Source organism: Musca domestica, unplaced genomic scaffold, assembly GCF_030504385.1.
Source record: "Musca domestica strain aabys unplaced genomic scaffold, Musca_domestica.polishedcontigs.V.1.1 1, whole genome shotgun sequence".
NCBI lineage: Eukaryota > Metazoa > Arthropoda > Insecta > Diptera > Muscidae > Musca > Musca domestica.
The window spans coordinates 3,006,330-3,031,451 of NW_026712114.1; the positions used below are offsets into that span (position 1 = coordinate 3,006,330).

General features: G+C 34.8%; 2 protein-coding genes across 5 annotated transcripts in view; one reads left to right on the forward strand and one right to left on the reverse strand.

Moving 5' to 3' along the window:
* The window catches only part of LOC101896766 (sodium/hydrogen exchanger 9B2), a 195,312-nt gene that overhangs the window by 83,479 nt on the left and 86,711 nt on the right, over nt 1-25,122 (reverse strand). For all 4 annotated transcript variants that reach the window (XM_059132123.1, XM_011294820.3, XM_011294819.3 and 1 more), the window contains one exon: nt 16,810-17,125. In XM_059132123.1, coding sequence (XP_058988106.1) covers nt 16,810-17,125 — 316 coding nt within the window. The remainder of the gene's footprint in view (nt 1-16,809; nt 17,126-25,122) is intronic.
* Nucleotides 364-8,432, forward strand: LOC109612844 (odorant receptor 94b-like). The gene is made up of 6 exons (XM_020037248.2): nt 364-378; nt 3,179-3,217; nt 4,427-5,289; nt 5,722-5,821; nt 7,926-8,192; nt 8,317-8,432. Exons 1-6 carry the CDS (start codon nt 364-366, stop codon nt 8,368-8,370), a joined length of 1,338 nt encoding a protein of 445 aa, XP_019892807.2. The 3' UTR covers nt 8,371-8,432.

Here is a 25,122-nt window from a genome sequence, read left to right on the forward strand (position 1 = left end):
CGACATTTTTTTTCTTTCAAATTTGGCATATGAAGTTCGTAATGAATGGTACAGCCTAAGACAGAAAATTGTCTGTGCAGGTCTACGTCTTCCTATAGCCCCATATAATGGTACCTCCTGATATTCGGTACTTTGTTGATTTTAGCGACATTTTCCACCGGAATTCTTTCAAATTTGATTTTCGTTGTGGATGTAACAGCCTATGACAGAAAATTGTCTGTGCAGGTCTACGTCTTCGTATAGCCCCCATATAATGGTACCTCCCGATATTCCGTATTTTGATGATTTTAGCTATATTATTCACTGATTTTTTTTTCAAGTTTCGTATTTGAATATTGTAATGACTTATGACAAATGTTGCCTATGCAGGTCGACGTCGTGTATAGACCCTAAAATAACGGCTGCATACGTTTTTTTTAGAGCTGCACTAAATGGTACTAAAGTTGCTACAATATAGTATCGGGTGAACAGATAGTGCATAAAATCTGAGTTTTGGTATGAAGGTCGCTGCTCACATGTAGCCTCGACATACGAAGGTGGTTTCGCAAATGTGTACTATAATTGTTCGAAAAGTACTAAGTGGCACTAAATTTGGTCTTGGTTGAAGGGATAGAGATAAAATTCTAAAATTGTATATTTATATTAGTGATGGTATGGAACAGTTTGGTTTACGGTGAACGGATAAAGTCAGAATTTTGAAAGTTTGTCTTGAAGTCCCTGTTTAGATAAGGAAGTGCTTTTGGATGCTTGTACTACAATTGCTAAATAGTACTATATTTGGTAGAATTTTGTATTGGGTAAACAGGAAGTGCTTGAAATCTGAAATTTTATATTAGGGTCGATCTTCATGTGTAGACTTGACATATGGAGGTGATTTCGGAAATGTGTACTATATTTGTGCGAAAAGTACTAAATGGTACTTTATTTGCTATTGGGAAAGGTATAGAGTTACAATTTTAAAAGTTTATATGTAGATTATTGATGGTATCTATGTTTGAGATTTGACGATGGTATTAAATGCGTCCTTTATTTGTACGAAAAGTACTAAATAGTATTAAATTTGGAACAGTTTGGTTAAGGGTGAACGGATGAAGCTGCAATTTTAAAGGTTTGTCTTGAGGTCCCTGTTGGGGGAGGTACTAAATAGTACTGTATTTGGTACAATTTTATGTTGGCAAAACAGAAAGTGTTTCAATTTGGTATTAAGGACGCTGAGATGGTTTCGAAAATTTGTACTATAATTACACGAAAAGTACTAAATGGTACTAAAGTTGGTCCTGGTCGAAGAAATAGAGCCAACACTCTGATATTTTGATTATTGATGGTATCTGTGATTGAGGTTTAGCCTTTGCTTGGAAATGCGTCCTTTATTTGTACGAAAAGTACTTAATGATACCAAATTTGGTAATGGGTGATGCTATATGACAGGAATTCTCAAAATTTATATTGAGGTCTCTGTTGGTATCTGGCATTGAGATATGGATATAGTTTTGGAAGTGCGCACAAAAATTGTTCAAAAAGTACTCAATTTCAATTACTGTTGGAGCTAGTATGGATAGCTGTAGATTGGTTTGGATATGCGTACTAAATGTTACGAAATTTGTTATTGGGTGAGGGGGAAGAGCTGGAATTCTGAAATTGGATATTGAAGTCACTGTTGGTTTCAAGGTTTACAGACAGAGACGCTGAAATAGTTTTAGACAGAAAAAATGGAAGTGGGCCCATTTTGCAATGGTTTTACTAATATCCTCTCTGGTTAACTTCAACATGAAAAACTTTGAGGACCTGTTGGTTTTAAAGGCAAAAGTTTTCCTATTATTATTAAAAAAAAAAGGAAAAACTTAGATTATTATATAAAACCTTGAAAGTTTGAAAATTAAGTACGATATATGAAGTTTCACTTAAAAAATGTTTGTCAAAGTGGAAAAATTTGTGCATTTTGAGTACCAACAGGACCTAACACGATTTTTTGGAAAGAATCAACAATTTTAAGGTGGACTTTTCTCTGACGAATTCGCGGGCACTTGACAAAAGGGTGTATAAGAAAAATTTACATATATTCAAAATTTTCTTCAGAGAGAGACCTTCTTACCCTTAAGAATCTGAATAGCGAAATTATAACCCATTGGATTGGAAATGCGTTCAATTCCCTTGAGATACTTAAATCGGAAAGTTGTAGTATGTATGGGGGACTATATTAAAAAATGGGCCTACAGAATGAGATGAAAAAACTGCAACCAACTTCAGACTGCTGTCATTTCTAAGCCACTCGTCCGACAGTTGTTAAAATTATTCCATTATATTGTTAATAAGCGTACAAAAGTATTTTGATGAACATTTTCCAGGAAAAATGGAAAAAAAAAAAAAGTTATACGTGATGGAATTCAAGCGCGATAGTGTGATTTCTTTATATTTGGCTGGAAAACCACAAGTGACTATCGTTAGAGCACTTCAGCATTTAAATGTGAATAAATCTTTTGTGTGAACAAACAAAATAATCGTATTTACTTGCTAAAGAGGACAATATTTTGAAGGGTGTATTAAAGCGTTGGGCACGCAAACATTTTGGCCGCAGACCTTGGACATTCTAACCGGGACAAGCAAGCGCTTCTCCGGGAATGGGCCAAAATACCGCAGAGCATCATTCGGGTAGCGTGTGACGGTTTCATTGGCCGTTTGTTTCATGCAAATGTGACCAATTCGAATAAATTTAAGCCTATTCTAAAATTTGATACTATTTCCAACAATTTTTGCTTTCGTTCAAAAAAATTACAAAAAATTAAAGATAAGATGTTTGACTTTGTTGCAGTTTTTATACCCTCCACCATACTATGGAGAGTGTATTAATTTTGTCATTCCGTTTGTAACTCCTCGAAATACCCATGTCAGACCCAACAAAGTATATATATTCTTGATCAGCGAAAAATTCTAAGACGATTTAGCCAGGTCGGTCTTTCTGTCTGTCCGTCTGTCTGTTGTAATCACGCTATCTTTCGAACGAATTGAGATTGAAGGCTAAAATTATGCACACGTGTTTATTTTGCCAGTTGGCAGGTTAGGTTCGTAAATGGGTTACGTTTTCATATAGCCCCCATATATCGGTACTTCCCGATATTCGATATTTTGATGATTTTAGGGACATTATTCACCGGAATTGTTTCAAATTTGGCATTTGAAGTTCGAAATGGAAACTACAGTCTATGACAGAAAATTGTCTGTGCAGGTCCACGTTTTCATATAGACCCCATATAACGGTACCTCCTGATATTCGGTATTTTTCTGATTTTAGGATCTTTATTCACCGTAGTAGTTTCAAATAACGTAGTTAGAGTTCGTAATGGAAACTACAGTCTGTGACACAGAATTGTCTATGCATGTCCAGGTCTTCGTATAGGCCCCACATATCAGTACCTCCCTATATTCGGTGTTTTAACAATTTTGGGTACAATACTCAACGAAATTGTTTGAGATGTCGTATTTGAAGTTGGTAATGGAAGCTACAGCTTATGACAGAAAATTGTCTATGCAGGTCCAGGTCTTCGTATAGCTCCGATTTAACGGTACCTCCGGTATTGTGATGATTTAAGCTACATTAATCCCCGTTTATTTCAAGTTTCGAATTTAAGCATGGTAACGGCTATATTCGGTATTTTTAAGATGTTAGCAGAATTTTTGACGAATATTTTCTTTTCGCAAATTTCCAAATTCGTTCTAAATGGTGAAGGGTATTCAAAGTTCGGCCCGGCCGAACTTACTGTTTTTAACTTGTTTTTATCTTGCCCTGTACATTGACAATTAACAAAAAATTGCTCAAAATATTTACATTTTAGTGAGAATTGGGTTCTTCCTCAAGACAATTCTTATCCTTTGTCTCAAAAACCAAGATGTTATAACCACAATTTTTTTGTTCTAACACAAATTTACTACCATTTTTTTTTGAAAACATTCCTTGGCTTGTCCTCAGGTTTTTTTCATGTAGGGGTTATTAAGTGGTTGTTTTTTCTTTTTTTTTTTTGGTTATGTTTTCTTTTGGAGTGGAAAATTGATGTTTTTTAATAAAAGCTTTGGAAACTATGTCTGGAAACCTTAAAAAAAAAACAATTTCCGTGACAATTATTAGGACAATGAACAGTTAATTACTTAATATCCATGAAACATGTCTGTTTACATAAATATCAATCAAAATATTTGGTAGACATCAAGTCTTGATAAAAATCTGATGTTAAACTTATTTCATTTAAAATAATTATAAACATTATCGTTAGAACTCCCAAGGAGTTTAGATAGTTTTTCAAAAAAAAAAAATAAAAAATATTTAAAATTAAAAATTGAATATAAAACCAACTGCCCTTATTTAAATTTCCCACACTGTATCGAGCATTTTTCCAAACTCATATATAAATCAAACGACCAATAATCATCAAAGTACAAAACGAAACTCAATTCGGTCAAACTAAAATCTGTTACGCTTAAATCGAAATCTAAAAATCCTTCCTCCCGGGCAATCATTGGCTTGCTTTGCGGAATGAATGTAAGACTGCATAATGACGGCGGCTATGACCGCACATATGCAGTTCGTGGAATTCTGAGAGTAATGAAAATTTTGGGTTTATGGAAATGGCAAACGGAAGCGGATAAAGAAACCCCCCGACACATTCTCTGGCTGCAATACGTTCAACGTTTGGTATGCCACGGACCGTTTACATTCGTTTTCATAACGCTAATGTGGATTGAAGCATTGCGAGCCAATGGTTTGGATGAAATGGGCGATGTGCTGTACATGTCATTAACCGAGGCAGCGTTAATTGTGAAAATCCTTAATATTTGGCAGCATTCCACCAAAGCCTCAACATTTCTGCATGCATTAAGGCATAACGCTCACTTTGCTCTACACTCCGGCGATGAAGTGACATTTTGGCGAAATGCTCAGAAAAAATTCCGTTATATTATTTATATGTATTCGGCGGGTAGTGTGTTCACCGTCATCTCAGCATTTGCGGGAGTTTTGTTTGTGACGGAACCACAAATGGCATTCGCATATTGGGTGCCATTCGAATGGCAAAGCAATCGTCGGAATTATTGGTTGGCATATCTCTATGATTTCGTTTCAATGGTTTGTACGGCTGGCTCCAATGTCTGCCTCGACATGATGGGTTGTTACATGATGTTTCATGTCTCACTGCTGTATAAGGTGTTAAGTTTTCGTTTGCAGAAGCTGCGGGCCGTCAAAGGGGAAGATGTCAATGAGAAATTCAAAAAGCTTATATTGATGCATAAGAGTATAAGGCGGTGAGTATGGGGGAGTTACAGACCCACAGACAAAATATTCTTGCAAATCTGTAGCGGGAATCTCTAATTCATTTTTTGAGTTTGCGACACAAATCGGTAACTTCGAAACCCAAAATTTTAATATAAAATAAGAAGTTAATGTTGACAACATTGGTATCTATCCGTAGGTATTAGCGACTAATTTGATTTCGTCGCTAACTTATCGACAAATTTCGTTAATTACCGAATTTTCATTTTACCGACTTTTATTGGTAACTCATAAAATTAGTTAGAGAATTCCACTACTGGTTACCAAGCCATTTGATTGACAACTTAAAAACTTTGTTTAACCACTTTTAGCGGTCAAATTTGAAGTACTTTTGCTGGATAAGTCTCCTTGAAAAAATTACTTTTTTCATCCAACCCTAATTTTTTCAATTTTTATATTTCTAGCATGACCCGGGAGTGTGAAATCCTAAGTTCCAAATATGTCCTCTCACAAATTATCTTGAGTGCATTAATATTATGCTTCTGTTGCTATCGTATTATAAAGGTAAATATATAAGAAGACTAAGTGTCCGTTACTTTGTCGAAGTCCACTTTAAATTTGTAGATTAGTTCCAACAGTTCGTGTTAGACCCTTTTTATACCCTCCGCCATTCTATGGAGGGTATATTAACTTTGTCATTCCGTTTGTAACTCCTCGAAATATTCACAATAGACCCTACAAAGTATATATATTCTGGATCAGCGTAAAATTCTAAGACGATCTGTCCGTCCGTCCGTCTGTCGGTCTGTTTTAATCATGCTATCTTTCGAACGACTGAGATAACTATGCGTACATGCATAGTTTAACCGTAGTCTGGTTAAGTTCGTAAATGGGCCATGTCGGTCGTTTTCGTAAAGTCCCCATATAACGGAACCTCCCGATACTCGATATTTTCATGATTTTAGCGACATTATTTAACGGATTTATTTAAAATTTCGTATTTGTAATGGGTACTACTTCCTACTATTTTTTTTATGCAGGTCTAAATCCTCGTATAGCCCCCATATGACGGTACCTCCCGATATTCGATATTTTAATGATTTCAGTAACATTATTTACCGGAATCGTTTCAAATTTCGTACTGGAAGATCCTAAGGGGTACTACATCCCAATACAGAAAATTGTCTGTGCCGGTCCACGTCTTCGTATAGCCCCATTAAACGGTACCTCCCAATATTCGGTACTTTGTTGATTTTAGCGACAATATTCACCGGAATTTTTTTAAATTTGGTATTTGAAGTTCGTAATGCATACTGCAGCCTAAGACAGAAAATTGTCTGTGCAGGTGCAAGTCTTCGTATAGCCCCCATATAGCTCTACCTCCCGATATTCGGTATTTTGATGGTTTTAGCGATATTATTCACAGGAATTGTTTCAAATTTGGTATTTGAAGTTCGAAATGGATAATGGATGACAGAAAAGTGTCGGTACAGGTCCACATTTTGGTATAGCCCCATATAATATTATCTCCCTATATTGATGATTTTATTCACCGATTTTTTTTTCAACCTTCGCATTTGAATATTCTAGTGGCTTATGGCAAAAGTTGCCTAGGTCCACGTCGTCGTTTAGACCCTTATATGACGCCTACATTTGGTATTTTTAAGATTTTAACAGAATTTTTAACAGATTTTATTTATTTATTTTTTTTTTTTTTTTTCTGAAATTGCCAAATTCGTTCCGAGTGGGGAAGGATATTCAAAGCAACATGTTTAATAAAAATTTCGTACGATGTACTATATATTCTGACTTTCAAGGTTTCATTTATTATTCAATTTTTTTCTTTTTCGAAATGAATAATAGGAAAATATTTGCTTTTTACATCAAAAAGTCTTCAAAATCTCTTATTTTGAAGTATATCGACCAGGATTTTAGCAAAACCATGGACCCACATCCAATTTTACTGTCCTAAACGATTTCAACGTCCCCATATTTAAATCCTAGAAAAAAAAATCGTGACCTCAATATCAAATTTCGGGATTCCAACTTTATCTCTTCTTCTACGAAATTTAACAACATTTTTTATCTCTCCATCCTAGACACCGACATGGATCCAAAATTAGCACCATTAAGTAATTTTCCGAAAATTATAGTACGCACTTGTAAAACCACCACCAGATACCAACAGAGACCTCAATATCAAAATTCGGAGTCCCAGTCCTATCCTTCCACAAAATATCCAATTTAGTACCACTTAGTACTTTTCGAACAATTATAGTACACATTTCCAAAACCATCTCATGAGAGATATAATTATTCGAAAATTTTACCCCGTTGATTTGCAGGTAAAAATATTAATCTACGCGATATTTGAAGACAATCGGACATTTATTTAACATTTTATTAGAGTTATAATTATTCAAAATTTTGACCATTTGTGGGGGAGGTAATTGAACCGAAATTATCCATTTTCGCACCTGACCTAGCCCTAGTGTAAATATTAGGATCTGCAAAGTTGGAGCAAAATCGGATTATTCTATATCCTCCCTGTGTGCAGCAAAATATTTTTTGATATTTATTTTTGTGGGGCATGTAGCAGGAGGAATGTAACGATATTTTTAAATAATGTTCCTTTTTTATAAAAATGATTCTCAATCTCTCATTGCAGCTGGATATTGTCGCTAATTTCGGACAATTTCTATCGATGCTACAGTTTTTGGCCGTCATGATTTTTGAAATATTTCTGCCCTGTTATTTTGGCAATGAAATCACCTTAAATTCAAGTGAAATAATGTTGGATGTCTATCGCACCGATTGGTTGGAATATTCGGTGGCAAATCGCAAATTAATTATTTTATTTCGCGAATTTCTAAAGCGACCAGATAAGGTGACAATTGGAGGTTATTTTGAGGTTGGATTGCCGATATTTACAAAGGTGAGATAAACTTTGAATATTGATATTTAATGTTGTTATTTAATATTGATATTTAATGTTGTCCTAGATGTTATTGTGTGAAGAAATTCATAAAATAAATTTGTAATTGTGTTTTTTTTTTCAGGTGGTGAACAATGCCTACAGCTTTTTTGCACTTTTAATGAATGTGGAGAAGTAAAATAAAAAAAGACAGAAAGGCATGAAATAAAGTTTGGAATAGTGGTTTTGTTTTAATTTTTTGAATAAAACAAATTTAAAAATTTAGAAAAAGGTCCACAAAAGCGTTTGAAAATCAATTAAATAGTTGTAGTTGACAAACGGAAAAAATAGAAATTTGAAAATTGGGGCCTCAAATTGTATTTTTTAAGAAATATGTGTTCAAATATCTAAATTATGGACTTTTTAAAAACCCATTGTCAAGAACGTTCAACGGAGGGTTTTTAGGAGAACATTTTCAAAGATGTCGAACTTGGTTTTTAGAAAAAAAATTCAAAAAAACGTTATTTTTTGGAAAAAAATTAAGAATTTTTTAATAAAAAATTAAGTTTTTTAAAAAATATTAAGGGGCATCGTGGAGTTTTTAGAAAAAAAAATTAGATTTTTTAAAAAAAAAAACAATCAAGGACCTTTAACGTACAAAAATATGAAATGCCTTAAACGTGGATTTTTGAAAAAAATATATCAAATGCCTTAAACGAGGATTTTTTAAGAAAAAAAATATCAAACGCCTTAAACGTGGATTTTTTAAGAAAAAAAAATATCAAATGTCTTAAACGTGAATTTTTAAGAAAAAAAGATATCTAATGTCTTAAATGTGGATTCTTAAGAAAAAAAAATATCAAATGCCTTGAACGTGGATTTTTAAGAAAAAAAAAATATCAAATGCCTTAAACGTGGATTTTTAAGAAAAAAAAAATATCAAATGCCTTAAACGTGGATTTTTAAGAAAAAAAAAATATCAAATGCCTTAAACGTGGATTTAAAAAAAATATCAAATGCCTTAAACGTGGATTTAAAAAAAATATCAAATGCCTTAAACGTGGATTTAAAAAAAAAAATCAAATGCCTTAAACGTGGATTTAAAAAAAAAAAATCAAATGCCTTAAACGTGGATTTAAAAAAAATATCAAATGCCTTAAACGTGGATTTAAAAAAAATATCAAATGCCTTAAACGTGGATTTTTTAAGAAAAAAAATTCAAATTTAAGAAACAAGACCTTCAGCGTGGATTTAAAAAAAAAAATATCAAATGCATTAAATGTGGATTTTTAAGAAAAAAAATTCAAATTTAAGAAAAAATACTTTCAGCGTGGATTTTTTACGAAAAAAACTCAACGGCCTTCAACGTGGATTTTTAAGAAAAAAAATCAGTGTGGATTTTCTACGAAAAAAAAACTTAACGAGGATTTCAAAATAAAATTCAAGAATCGTCATTGTGAATTTTTTTGAGAAAAAATTTTGAGATCCTTCAAACAAATAAAAAAGCTTTAAGTTCGGCCCGGCTTAAAAATGCAAATGTAGGTAACATTCAAATGCGAAACTTAAAAAAATCGGTTATAATGTCGATAAAATCAAAATACCGAATATCGGGAGGTACCGTTATATGGGGGCTATACGAAGACGTGGACCTGCACAGACAATTTTCTGTCTTAGGCTGTAGTAACCATTACGAACTTCAAATACCAAATTTGAAACTCTTCCGGAGAATAATGTCGCTAAAATCATCAAAATACCGAATATCTGGAGGTACCGTTGTATGGGGACTATACCAAAACGTGGACCTACATGGCCCATTTTCAATACCAAAAGTCCTGCTGACATAACATACATTTGAGCAAAATTTCATCGATCTGCTTCAATTCGTTCGGAAGCTAGAGTGATTTCCACAGACTAACAGACGGATAGATGGACATCGCTAAATCGACATAGAATTTTATGCTGATGAAGAATATATATACTTTGTGGGATCTAAAATATTTATTTTTTTAAAATATTTGTTACAAACGGAATGATAAACTTAATATACCCTCCATACTATGGTGGAGGGTATAAAAAAATTCAGGGACATTCAACATGGATTTTTTTAAAAAAAATAATTTTAAGGACCTGCAAAATGGATTATTTAAGAAAAAAATCCAAGACCTGCAACGCCAAGTTGGACGTTTTAAGAAAAAAAAAAAAACGTCAAGGGCCTGCAACGTGGATATTTTGATAAAAAAAGTTTCATCGACCACAACTTTTTAAGAAAAAATCTACAAGGACTTCGAATATTTAAGAAAAAGATTGAAGTACTTCGAATTTTTAGGAAAAAAATTTCAATAACCTCGAATTTTTAAGAAAAAAAAATTGAAGGACTTTTATCCTGAACTTTTTAAGACAACAATTTTAAGGACCCGCTCCGTGAATTTTTTTAAAATAAGGTTTTAAGGACCTTCAAGGAAAATTTCAAAGACTTTCAATGTGGATTTAAAAAAAAAAAATATTAGGCATCTTAAATGTAGATTTTTCAAGTCAAATATGTCAAGGACGTTCAATATGGATTTTTTAAGAAAATAAAATTCAAGGGCATTTAGCGTGGATTTATTATGAAACAGAAAAGACATTTAACCTGGATTGATTGACTGGATTGGATTGATTAAAAAAAATTGCAAGGACCTTCATCGTGGATTTTTAAGAAAAAAATTTTAAAAAACAAATTCAAGGATCATCAACGTGGATATTTTAAAAAAATCAAAATCGATTTGAATAAAAATCAAGGACCTTCAACGTGAATTTTTAAGAAAAAAACAAACATGAAGCAAATTTAAGGACACTTAGCGTGGATTGATTGATTGGATTGATTAGGAAACAAATCCTTCATCGTGGATTTTTAAGAAAAAATTTTAAGGACCTTCAATGTCAATTTAAAAAAACAAATTCAAGGACCTTCAATGTCAATTTAAAAAAACAAATTCAAGGATCTTCAACGTCGATATTTAAAAAAAAATCAAAATCGATTTGAAAAAAAATCAAGGACCTTCAGCGTGAATTTTTTAAGAAAAAAAACCTGAAACAAATTTAAGGATAGTTAACCTGGATTGATTAAGAAAAAAATTGCAAGGACCTACATCGTGGATTTTTAAGAAAAAAGTTTTAAGGACCTTCAACGTCAATTTTTAAGAAAAAAACAAATTCAAGGATCTTCAACGTGGATATTTAAAAAAAATCAAAATCGATTTGAAAAAAATCAAGGACCTTTAACGTGAATTCTTTAAGAATAAAGAAACATAAAACAAATTTAAGGACACTTAGCCTGGGTTGATTGATTGGATTTGATTAAGAAAAAAATTGCAATTACCTTCACCGTGGATTTTTACGAAAAAAGTTTTAAGGACCTTCAACGTCAATTTTTAAGAAAAAAAAACAATTAAAGGATCTTCAACGTGGATATTTAAAAAAATCAAAATCGATTTGACAAAAAATCAAGGACCTTCAACGTGTATTTTTTAAGAAGTCTTTTCAAGAATCTTAGTCATAGAATAATATTTACAATATTTGCAAGATTTTTACTATTTATTCCTTAAAATGTTTCATAGCATTAATTTGATATAAATTAACATAGAGTGACATAAGCACAAGGCGTTAAAGACGAAATTAGAATTTGTGTGAAAATCTCCAACATTCACATCCAGCCATTAAATATGCATCTGGCTGGCACTTTAACCTGATGCATTTCATTGTTCTGCTGCTGCTGCTGTTGTTGTCCCTTTTTCGGTTTGTAAATTTCAATTTAGCAAACACAGTCTGCCTACCCTAACAGCAATTAAGCCATAATAAGAACAGGACTTTAATAAAGCCGGTGTCTTCAGCAGACAGCCATAGCCAGCTTGGCATTTACAATGGAAAACTTTACGCTCAAACTGAAAAGCATTCCACTAATGAAAAGACATATCTTCCCTTGACATCAAAACTAAAAGCGAAAAGGATGAGCCGCCAGAGACACAAAAACGGGCAAGCCAAAGAGACAACACAAAAGTGGGAAAAACAATGGTGGTGTAGTTGTTGTTCTGCATATCCTGGAATTTGTATGCACACTAATTCAGACACACAATCAAACACATAGAGAAGCGGTGAATGAACAACATTTGCCTTAATTGTTTTTCATTCTCTTCTCTTCTATTTTTTTTCAAAACATTTTTTGAGGCTTGATGCATAAGGCCAGCGTCAGACGGCCACAAATTTTCTACAGCAGTTTCAGTTCCATCACACCAGCTGTGCCATCATCTTATTTTTGTGTTCCATGCATTCTTACGGCACTCCACGGGCGATTGTCTCAAACATCAGCAACGGTTTGAAGACCCCCTTTTTTGTTGTTGTCTGCTTTTGGTTGCCGGCTGTTTGACAATCATGTGAGCAAACATTGTTCACTTCGCAATGGACCACCACTCCCAACCGCCCCACAACCGTTTTGTCATCGTAAATTTCTGGCTGCAGGAAGCCCAGCAATGACCCCCTCCAGCTACCGAGTATCTGCATAGGTGGATTTTTCATAATTATACTGCATAATTTTTGTTGCATCAACGGCTAAACAAGTGTGGCATACTCCCACACATGACACCGCCATCATCACCACTGTCTGAGACACTTTGAAAGCCACAACAAACAATGCAGTGTGGAGTGGTGTGGAGTGGTTTGGTGTTTGTCGTTCGGCAGAGTGGAAGAAATGGTAGACAATCAGCCAGCCAACCCATGAACCATCCCCGAGAGTTAGGTAGTAACAAACAACTGCTGCTACTGCTTGACATAGTGACCGTATGGGAGAAACCACAGTGCAGTAACAATAGCAACAACAACAATGACAAGATGCAAGTTCATCCAGCTCTACAATGAAATTAACAACAATGCTGCACAAAGCGAACTCAATGTCCCAGCGGAAACATTTGAAGATCCTCATTTGGGGTTAACCACAAAGCAATGCTGAAGGAAATTGGGTTATTCCAGAGATGTGTTTAGATTTTAATTGGGGAGTGGCGGGGCGATGAGAAGTAAGGAAATATTGAATGAAAAATTGGTAGCATGGGCCAAAAATTATGTAACTGCTCGAAATATTGGTCCAAGACTAGGAAACTAAATATGCCTGTCCAACTCTCCATGTTAAATTGTAATCACGCTACGGGTCGCAACTATGGTCCAATCCTCAGGGATTTCGCACGGAGGTGGGGTTCATATCATAATAGAAGCCTATTGGACCTTTTGTGGGGGAGGTACCAGAAGGAGTGGACCGATATTACCCAGCTCCGAACTCGATCTAAGTTTGACAAATATATTTCGATGCACCTAATTTGGACCAAATCGGATACTTCTTTCGAGAGTTATAATGCGCACCAGCCAAAAGGGCAGACAGACGGACGGACATCGCTAGATCGACTCCAAATGTCCTGAAACGGATTTGGTCCAAAGAGACCTAGGGTCTAAACCGTTATTTCGACTAGGCACGTTTCGGCCGTATCAAATGAAATATACCCTCTATAGCCATATGGCTGAGGGTATAATAAATATATTATATTCTTAATCAGCCTAAAAAATCGAAGACGATTTAGCCCTGTCCGTCCGTCCGTCCGTCAAGATTCGTTATATCCACTATATCATATGGTACCCATATAATGGTACCTCCAATATTCGGTATTTTGATGATTGTAGCCAAATTTTCTGAAAATCGACACAATGAGTTCATTCTGAGTACTTTACCCCCTGGAAGAGTATTGTCCATGATATCATATAGCCCCCATACAATGGTACCTCCCTATGTTCGGCATTTTACTGATTTCAGCAACATTATCGACCGGAATTGTTTCAAATTCATCATCTGTAACAGAAAATTGTCTATACAGGTCCAGGTCTTCGTATAGGCCCCATACATAGGTACCTCCTTATATATATTGACGATTTTAGGTACAATATTCAACGAAATTGTTTCAAATTTCGTATTTGAAGTTCCTTATGGATACCTCAGTCTATGACAGAAAATAGTCTATCGTATGGCCCCGATATATCAGTAACTCACTATGTGCGGTAATTTGATGATTTTAGCTCTATTATTCACTGGATTTTTTTTTTCAATTTTCGTAGTTGAATATTGTAATGGCCTATGACAAAAGTTGCCTTTGCAAGTCAACGTCTTCGTAAAGACCCCCAATATAATGGCCATATTCGGTAGTTTTAAGAATTTAACAGAATTTTTAACGGATTTTGTTATTTATTTTATTTTTTATTTATTTATTTATTTATTTTTTTTTTTTTGAAAATTTCCATTTCGGCCCGGCCGAAAAAATATAAAAAATCTCCTGTCATAGGCTGTAACATCCATTACGACCTTCACATACCAAAATTTGAACCAATTCTGCTGAATAATGTCGCTAAAATCATCAAAGTACCGTATACCGGGAGGTACAGTTTTATGGCGGTTATGCGAAGACGTAGACCTGCACGGACAATTTTCCGTCATAGGCTGTAGTATCCATTACGAACTTCAAATAACAAATTTGAAAAAATTCCGATGAATAATGTCTCTAAAATCATCCAAGTACCTAATATCGGGAGGTACCGTTATATGGGGAGGTACCAAAACGTGGATCTGGCCCATTTTCAATAACAAAAGTTCTGTAGACATAACATACATTTGAGTAAGATTTTTATCAATCTACTTCATTTCGTTCGGAAGGTGATTGCTACAGACGGACGAACATCGCTAAATCGACATAAAATTTTATGCTGATCGAGAATATATACACTTTGTGGGGTCTAAAATGTATATTTCGAGGTACTACAAACGGAATGACAAACTTAATATACCCTTCATACTATGGTGAAGGGTGTAAAAAAACTTGATTTGGTTTAAGAGAAAATGTTTAAGCACGAACGGAGGGGAAATCACAAGGGCCTTCAGCGTGGATTTTGAAGGCTACTTATTTTTAAAGGTTTCTAAAAAAAAATTTCAAAGGCCGTGGACGTGAATTAAAAAATTGAAATTTAAGTTGTTATAAGCTGGAGGACCTAATCTTGTTTTCTAATTTTTTTTTTTTTTTTTTTTTTTTTTTTTTTTTTTGAGAAAATTCTGTCAATGCAGACTTTTTATGAAAAAATTGTAATTACCTAAAACGGGGACGTTTTTATGACCCTCACTTGCGATTTTTAAGAATTTCGTTTTTACTAAGACTATCATCTTTTTTTTTATTTAAAAAAAAGGAAATTTAAAGGGCCTTTAACTGTGCCCTTTTAAAAAAAAAAAAATCAAAAGCCTGAAAGGTTAATATTTTTAAGAAACATATTTTCATTTCAATGTTGCAGGTTGAAGTGGTTGTTTTGAAAAACAATTTTCGTGGGCTTTTATTGGGATATTTCACCAAAATTTTCCCAAAGACTTCCAAAGCAAATCTTTGAAGAAACAAGTAAAAAAACCTTCAGTTCGGTGGGGCCGAATTTTTACAAATACCAATTTTTAGCCACATTCGTGGGAAAATGTGGCAAAAATCATCAAAATACTGAATATCGGGAGGTACCGCAATATATGCCTATACGAAAACGTGGACCTATACATACAATATTTCGCCAACTGAGCTACTCATTATGACCAACAAATTCCACCTTTTAGACAAATCCGTGATAAAAGGTGACAAAAACCATTAAAATACCGAATATCGGATGATACCGTTATATGGAGGCTATACCAAAGCGTGGACCTATACATACAATGTTTCTACGCGCGAACTAGGGCCCATTATGATCTACAAATACCAATTTTCAGACAAATCCGTGAAAAAATGTGGTAAAAATCATCAAAATACCGAATATCGGGAGGTACCGCTATATATGGGGACTATACCAAAACGTGGACCGATATCTCTAATTTTCAATACCAACATAATACAAATTATTCTGCTAAATTTTGACGCTCTACGTCAAATAATGTGTGCTGTATCGTTATTTCAACAGACAGACAGACCGACATCGTTAAATCGTCTTAGAATTTTATGCTGATTATGAATATATATACATTATGGGGTCTACGACGAATATTTGGGGATGTTACAAACGGAATGACAAAGTTATTATACACTCCTTTCCAAGTTGGAGGGCATAAAAATTGTGAATTCTAAAATGTGGGTATTTATAAAGTATTTAAGGGTCTTTGTTTGGGTATTTATTTAAGTATTTAACGGACGCCGATTTTTTAAGAATGTGTTTCTTTAAAGAACATGTTTTAAAGAGCTTCCAATTTTAAGAAAAATTTCAAAAGTAAAATTTGTAAAGAACCCCAGAGAAATTTCGTTGGAAAGGACTGATATTAAGATATCGTTCCCTTAAACGTCTATTTTTCGTCAGATTTCAAATCTAATCCGCTTCAAGGCTATTATTAGGACCATAACGTCTATCATTGTTCAAGATTCATTTAGGCAGCAAATCTCTTTATTTATTAATTTATTTTATTTATTTTTTTATTTATTTATTTAATTTTTTATTTATTTATTTATTTATTTATTTATTTATTTTTTTTTTTTTTTGTAAAACACTTTGCATTAAAAAAAATTGTTGTTCCGTTAAGAAAATTCCTAAATTTAACTCCATTGCTTGTACTTACCATTTTGGACCCTTATATTCACCATCGGCATCATCGTTACCACTTTGACCGCCCGCTGTTGTTGTCGTCATCGTCGTCGTCGGTGGTGGTGGTGTTGCTGTTGTTAATGATGTTGGCGTTAGAATTATAGTGGAACCGTTTTGTTCCTTATTGTTGTACGGCTGCAACATCTCCTGGGGCAATTTTTGCAATTCTAATTTAGAATGTATTCTCAAATCTTCGGTGTCCTCCCCAACAGCACGAGGGGCAGTGGCAGGATTAGTTGAACTCCAGTTGCCTAAAGGATTTTCAGGAGGATAACTGTTTGTGCGAACAGCTGGAAATAGAAAAAATAGAAGAGAAAAAAGATATGTAGTTTGGTTTTTTGGTACTTTTTTCTTATTGTCGTAGCCAAAAATGGTGTCAACGAATAGATGGATTTTTGGTGGGGATGACCAAAAGGTTTGATGGGCTATAAGCGTTGGATTTGTCACCGAAGATGTGAAATTTTTCGTCAACAATGTAGGGAAGCTAAAATGGGTTAAACACTTTTATGTGCTGTTGTGTTTTTGTTAACAAGTCATTTCTAACGAATGGAGAATATTCACGTTGGAGATGTTCAATGGGAACGTGGGTGTTAAAGAGTTGTCCGTTGAGTTCGCACAGTGAAGCAAATCCGCATTGGGTTTTATGATGTAAATCAAGGAGCGGCATTTTACTTGGAAATCTGGACCAATACAGAACGGTCATAGAGGCAAATAATTATGTCAACGAAAATTCAAGAGGCGAGAAGTCGACCTTTATCACCCCTAACAGAAGTACAGAAGTAACACGATGCTATAAAGCTCGAGTGTTTTCAATAATTACTGCGAAAATTTAACAGATTATAAAAGACAGGTGTATCTGTGTTTTGAAAGTTCCCATGGAAAATTACTCTAAATATAGAGGGCACTTTCTGCTCTTTACCACGCCTTTGAAAAAATTTCAGTTTCTTCGGAACACTCGCATACCTAGTTTCTTTGGCAATATTGCAGATAAAAATACGACTAATATTTTAGTTAAAATTCTTAACCCTCAAAAAAGGAACCTTTTGGTCATTATTATACCGTCCACCATAGTATGGAGGGTATATTAAGTTTGTCATTCCGTTTGTAACACCTCGAAATTTACATTTTAGACCCCACAAAGTATATATATTCTTGATCAGCATAAAATTCTATGTCGATTTATCAATGTCCGTCCGTCTGTCCGTCTATCCGTCTGTGGAAATCACTCTAGCTTCCGAACAAAATGAAGTAAGTTGATAAAAATTTACTCAAATGTGTATTATGTCTGCAGGACTTTTGGTATTGAAAATGGGCTACGTAGGTCCACGTCTTCGTATACCCCCATATGACTGTACCCCTCGATATTCGGTATTTTGATGATTTCAGCGACATTATTTTCCGGAATTGTTTCAAATATGGTATTTGAAGTTCGTAATGGATACTACAGCTTCAGACAAAAAATGAGCCATGTAGGTTCACGTCTTCGTATAGCCCCCATATAACGGTACCCGCCGATATTCGGTATTTTGATGATTTTAGCGACATTATATACCGGAATCGTTTCAAATTTGGTACTTGAAGTTCGTAGCGAACACTAAAGCCTAAGACAGGAAATGAGCCTTGTGGGTCAACGTCTTCGTATAGCCTCCATATAACGGTACCCTCCAGTATTCGGTATTTTGATGTTTTTAGCGACAGTATTTATCGGAATTGTTTCAAATTTGATATTTGAAGTTCGCAATGGATGCCTCAGCCTAAGACAGAAAATGAGCCTTGTGGGTCAACTTCTTCGTATAGCCCCCATGTAACGGTACCCTCCAATATTCGGTATTTTGATGATTTTAGCGACAGTATTTACCGGAATTGTTTCAAATTTGGCATTTGAAGTTCGCAATGGAGACCACAGCCTAAGACAGAAAATGAGTCATGTAGGTTCACGTCTTCGTATAGCCCCCATATAACCGTACCCCCGATATTCGGTATTTGGATGATTTTAGCGACATTATTTACCGGAATGGTTTCAAATTTGGTATTAAAAGTTCGTAATGTATACTACAGCACATGACAGGAGATTGTCTGTGCAGGTTCACGTCTTCGTATAGCACCCATATAACGGAACCCTCGATATTCGGTATTTTGATGATTTTAGCGACATTTGGTATTAGAAGTTCGCAATGGATACCACAGCCTTAGATAGAAAATTAGCCATGTAGGTCCACGTTTTCGTATAGCCCCTATATAACTGATAAGCTGCCTATGCAAGTCCACGTCGTCGTATAGGCCCTAATATATGGCTACATTCGGTATTTTTAAGATATTAATAGAATTTTTAATGGATATATTTTTTTTGAAAATTGCCAAATTTTGTACCAAATGGTGGAGGGTATTCAAAGTTCGGCCCGGCCAAATTTGTACCAAATTTTAATTTAATTAAATATTTTTCGTGCACATTAGTACAAATTTCGAAAACTTCCTATCACACTCCGCCAGTCATGTTAATTTCAAATTTAAGGATGCATCCGTTCCAAGCACGTTCAAATTGTAATATATTTAGTACCATTTAGTACACAAAAGTACGATATTCCGAAACTACCTTCATACTTTAGTTCTAGAATACAATGGTAATCTTATTTCAGGACCAGGATCACCCAAATCGAAATTGTACAAAATTTAGCACCATTTAGTACTTTTTCTTCAAATTGTACCAAATTTAGTACCATTTAGTACACATAAGTAAGAAATTTTAAAACTACCCTCATACTTCAGTTCTAGAATGCAATGGTAATCTTATATCTAAATTTCAGGATCACCCAAATCGAAATTGTACAAAATTTAGTACCATTTAGTACTTTTCTTGGACACAAGTACAAATTGCGAAAACTTCCCCCATATCCCAATCCTAAACTCCGCCAGTAATGCTATAGTATTAAATTTAGCGATTCCATCCCATCCGCATCCGTTCCTCCAAATTCAAATTGTACTAAATTTAGTACCGTTTAGTACTTTTCGTGTACATGAGTGTACACTTGCAAAACTGTCCCCTTACATCGATTCTACTCTTCAATCTTTTTTCCTATTCCAAATTTCAAGTTTTTAGCTCTAATCGTTCACATGATACGAAATGGTACCAAATATAGTACATTTTAGTACTTTTCGTAGACATATATTGCGAATTTCCAAAAACCCTCTGGTACATCTATCCTGCACTCCATCAGTGAACTTCATTCCAAATTAAAAAGTTCTAGCTCTACTGCTTCCTCAAATACAAAGAGTACCATATATACTTTTTGTACCATTTTAGTACGAATTTCCAGAAACCCCAGCCTTATCACATGCCTACGCACCAAGTCTGAACCTCGTAAAGAATTTCAAGTAAAAAAATCAGTCATCTCGTGTGGTCGTTGAGTCAGTTATTTCACTACTCTTTTATATGTCTGGATGTTAATACCCCAATCGACCCCACTGTCACCTTACCCCCTACCCCAAATTAGGTGTTACGGTTACAAATGCTGTTGCTTGTAACATTAACGACACCAGCATTTAGTATTTCTATGACGTCTCTCTAACAAGCTGCAATTTGAAAACATTTCTATGCATTTTTCTCAACTCCGAACTAAGGGAAACACCAAACACACTTTCCCTGCTTCCTTGGCATTAAGGGGAGAGAAAGGTTATCTCCCCCCTCTCCCCATTTACTATTTCAACAATTCACATAAAATAACAGTAATTCCGACTCAGAAATGTAACGAACAGCCAATGAGTAGTGGTTGTAGCCGTTGCAACAACAGCAACAACTAACTCTCTGATGGACATTAGCAACATCGGTAGTTGATTGAGGTTGTGATCCCGTGCGTCCTTCCCACAAGGACTAAATCCAGCCAGCACAACAATAGAAAGAAAAAGCAGCTTGGCGGCGGTAATGGTTAGCTGCATTGCCATTGTTGAAGTTTGAAAGGGGGGGTAGGTGAAAGGACGACTGTTGATTTCCTTTTTAGACCTGTAGCATACCACAATGAGATTTCTCTCCACTGGCACTGGGGCCTTGCCTGGCTGTCTCTGGTGATGACGCTCTGACAATGATTATGTGTATAGATGAAAAAGCGAACAAAAAGGACGAAGTGTTGATGTTAATGAAAGTTGGTTTCGTTTCTTTAGCCTTTGGCTGGCCAACAATATGAAAAGATTGGCTTTTGGTTGAATTGGGTTGGGTTTTGGTTTGGTTCGCTTATTAAGTTTTTTTTTTTCAGTGGGTTGTTTTTCTTTTCTCTCTCTCTCGTTGTTTTGGTTTCCGGGCATTGCAGTTTTTGCCATTGTATAAACGATTATACGCTTATGAAAAATATAAAACGAGTTACTAATTAAATCTATTGTCTGCGAATGGCAGGCAGGCTGGCAGTGTGATGTTGTAATATTAAATTCTATATGGCGCAATGAATAAATTGCAATGATGGTTAAAATTCAGTGCAGTTTTATTTCTGGCATAGAAAAAATAATTTTGTTAATATAATTGAAAATTATAGTTAAAACGGACATTTAAATTAAAATAATGGAGGCGGTTAAAATAATTTGAAGGATTTATTTAAATGGAAAATAAAAAATTAACAAAAAAAAATAATTTAGGCCGGGCCGAACTTTGATTATGGTGGAGGGTAACCAAATTAGAAAAAAATTGGCAATTTCCAAAAAAATAAAAAATAAATAAATAAATTCTTTAAATATTCTGTTAAAATCCTAAAAATAACGAATGTAGCCGTTATATTAGGGTCTATGCTTTTGTCATAAGACATTACAATATTCAAATGCGAAACTTGAACAAGTTAAAAAGCAATAAGTTCGGCCGGGCCGAGCTTTGAATACCCTCCACCTTTTGGAACAAAATTGAAAATTTGCAAAAAATTAAATCCTTAAAAAATTCTGTTAATATTTTAAAAATAGCAAATATAGGCGTTACATAGGCATTGCTTGTCATAAGCCATTACCATATTCAAATTCCAAACTTGAAATAAACGGTGAATAATGTAGCTAAAATCATCAAAATATCATATAGGGAGGCACCGTTATATCGGAGCTGTGCGAAGACCTGGACCAGCATAGACAATTTTCTGTCACAGGCTTTAGCATCGATTATGAACTGAAAAAACCAAATCTCAAACAATTTCGGTGGGTATTGTACCTAAAACCGTCAAAATGCCGTTCTGATATGTGGAGCCTATACGAAGACCTGGACCTGCATAGACAATTTTCTGTCACAGACTGAAGTTCCCATTACGAACCCTAAATACGCAATTTGAAACAATTCCGGTAAATAATGTCGCTAAAATCATCAAAATACCGCATATCGGGAGGTACCGTTATATGGAGGCTATACGAAGACGTGGACCTACATGGCCCATTTTCTGTCTTATGCTGTAGTACCCATAACGAACTTCAAATACTAAATTTGAAACAATTCCGGTAAATAATGTCGCTCAAATCATTAAAATACCGAATATGGGGAGGTACCGTTATATGGGGGCTATACCAAAACTTGGACCTGCACAGATAATTTTCTGTCATAGGCTGTAGTATTCATTACGAATCTCAAATACCAAATTTGAAACAATTCCGATGAATAATGTCGCTAAAATCATCAAAATACCGAATATCGGGAGGTACCTTTGCATGGGGGCTATACGAAGACGTGGACCTACATCGCCCATTTTCTGTCTTATGCTGTAGTACCCATAACGAACTTCAAATACTAAATTTGAAACAATTCCGGTAAATAATGTCGCTCAAATCATTAAAATACCGAATATGGGGAGGTACCGTTATATGGGGGCTATACCAAAACTTAGTCCTGTACAGATAATTTTCTGTCATAGGCTGTAGTATTCACTACGAACTTCAAATACCAAATTTGAAACAGTTTCGGTAAATAATGACGCTAAAATCATCAAAATACCGAATATAGGGAGGTACCGTTATATGGGGGCTATACGAAGACGTGGACCTGCACAGACAATTTTTTGCCATAGGTTATAGTATCCGTTTCGAACTTCAAATACAAAATTTGAAACATTTCCAGTTAATAATGTCGCTAAAATCATGAAAATACCGAATATCGGGGGTACCGTTATATAGGGGCTATACGCAGACGTGAACCTGCACAGACAATCTCCCGTCATATGCTGTAGTATCCACTACGAGCTACAAATACTAAATTTGAAACAATTCCGATGAATAATGACGCTAAAACCATTAAAATACCGAATATCGGGGGGTACCGTTATATGGGGGCTATACGAAGACCTGGACCTGCATGGCCCATTTTCTGTGTTAGGCTGTAGTATCCATTAGGAACTTCAAATACCAAATTTAAAACATTTCCGGTTAAGAATGTCGCTAAAATCATCAAAGTACCGAATATCGAGAGGTACCGTTATATGGTAGCTATACGAAGACGTGGACTTACATGGCTCATTTTCAATACCAAAAGTGCTGCAGACATTAATCACATTTGAGTAAATTTTTATCAACTTACTTCATTTCGATCGGAAGCTAGAGCGATTTTCACAGACGGACGGACATTGCTAAATCGACGTAGAATATTATGCTTATCAAGAATATATATACTTTGCGGGATCTAAAATGTATATTTCGAGTTGTTGCAAACAGAATGACAAACATACGGTGGAGGGTATAAAATGTAAATGATTTTTTTTAAATCAATCAGCTGTATAGCCCAGCTAAGTTCAGATTCTTCTGCTTAAAAAAGCTCAGTAACTTGTTTTCTCATCAAAACTTAATGATCTCAAAATCAATTAGTAGGTATGTAGCGCAAATAAATTGGATCAATAACGTGACATAAAATGTGTGAAACAAGTTTGCAAATCTCCAAGTAAATGATTGACATTTGAATAACTTATTAGCACCTAATGCTCATGATAAAATTGCAGCTGAGAGTATGTGATGTATGTAATTAATCAGAATTGCTCTATAAAAAAAAAAAAATTCAAAAGAAACCTCTCATTACAGTGTTGACTCATTTTCGAACATTTCTAGGCGTTATTTTGTCATCTGATGTTTGTACAACGCAGCAATATGAAAAATTCCTTCAGAACTATTTAAATGACCCTTTTTATACCCTCAGCTATATGACTAAAGAATTCATAAATCATTTGATTTGGCCAAAACTTGCCTCATCGAAATAACGGTTTTAGAAACTAGGTCTCTTTGGACCAAATCCGTTTCAGGAGCCGATCTTGGGGTGACCGTCCATTCGCCTGCCTGGCTGGTGCGCACGATAACTCTCGAAATGATTATTATTATCAAACTTATATCGAGTTCGGAAATGGGCTATATCGGTGCAATCCTTCTGGTACGTGGGGGACGTAGGTCGAAATTTTCAAAAAAAAAAAAAAAAAAAAAAAAAAAAAAAAAAAAAAAAAACGCTTAGAAAGAGAGAGAATAATCCGATTTTGCTCCAAGTTTGCAAATCCTAATATTGTCATCAGTTGTACGTCAGGTGGTAAAATGGACAGTACCGGTCCGCTCCGTCAAAGAGTCAAGAGTCAAAGAGTCAAATTTTTGAAAAATTATAACGTGTATAAAATATGATATAAGAATCCGATTGTCTCCAAATTTCATACATCACAATATTTGTATAATGACAAGGTCTAGTGTGAAGATGGAATATATCGGTCCACTCGTTCCGGTACCTCCCCCACAAAATGTCGAAATTTTCAAAAAATATATTTTCTGCACAGAAAGAGAGACGATAATCCGATTTTGCTCCAACTTTGCAAATCCTAATATTTGCGTCAGTGCTAGGTCGATACGAAATTGGACAATATCGGTGCACTCCATCAAGTACCTCCCCCACAAAGGGTCAACATTTTGGATAATTACAACTCGTTTAAAAATGTGATGTAAGAGTCCGATTGTCTTAAAATTTCACATATCCCAATAATTTTTTTTAACCCAAGGTCTGGTGTCAAGATGGAACACATCGGTCCACTCCTTCATATACCTCCGGCTCAAAAAGTCGAAATTTTGACAAAAAAAAATATATATATATATATTTTCTGCACAGAAAGAGAAACGAAAATCCGATTTTGCTCCAAACTTGCAAATCTTTATATTTGCGTTAGTTCTAGGTCAGGTGCAAAAATGGGTAATGTCGGTCGCCTCCATCAAGTGATTCCCCCACAAAGGGTAAACATTTTAACTCTAATAAAATGTGATCTAAAAATGCGATTGTCTTCAAATTTTACACATCTCAATATTTTTATAAAGCAAAGATCTG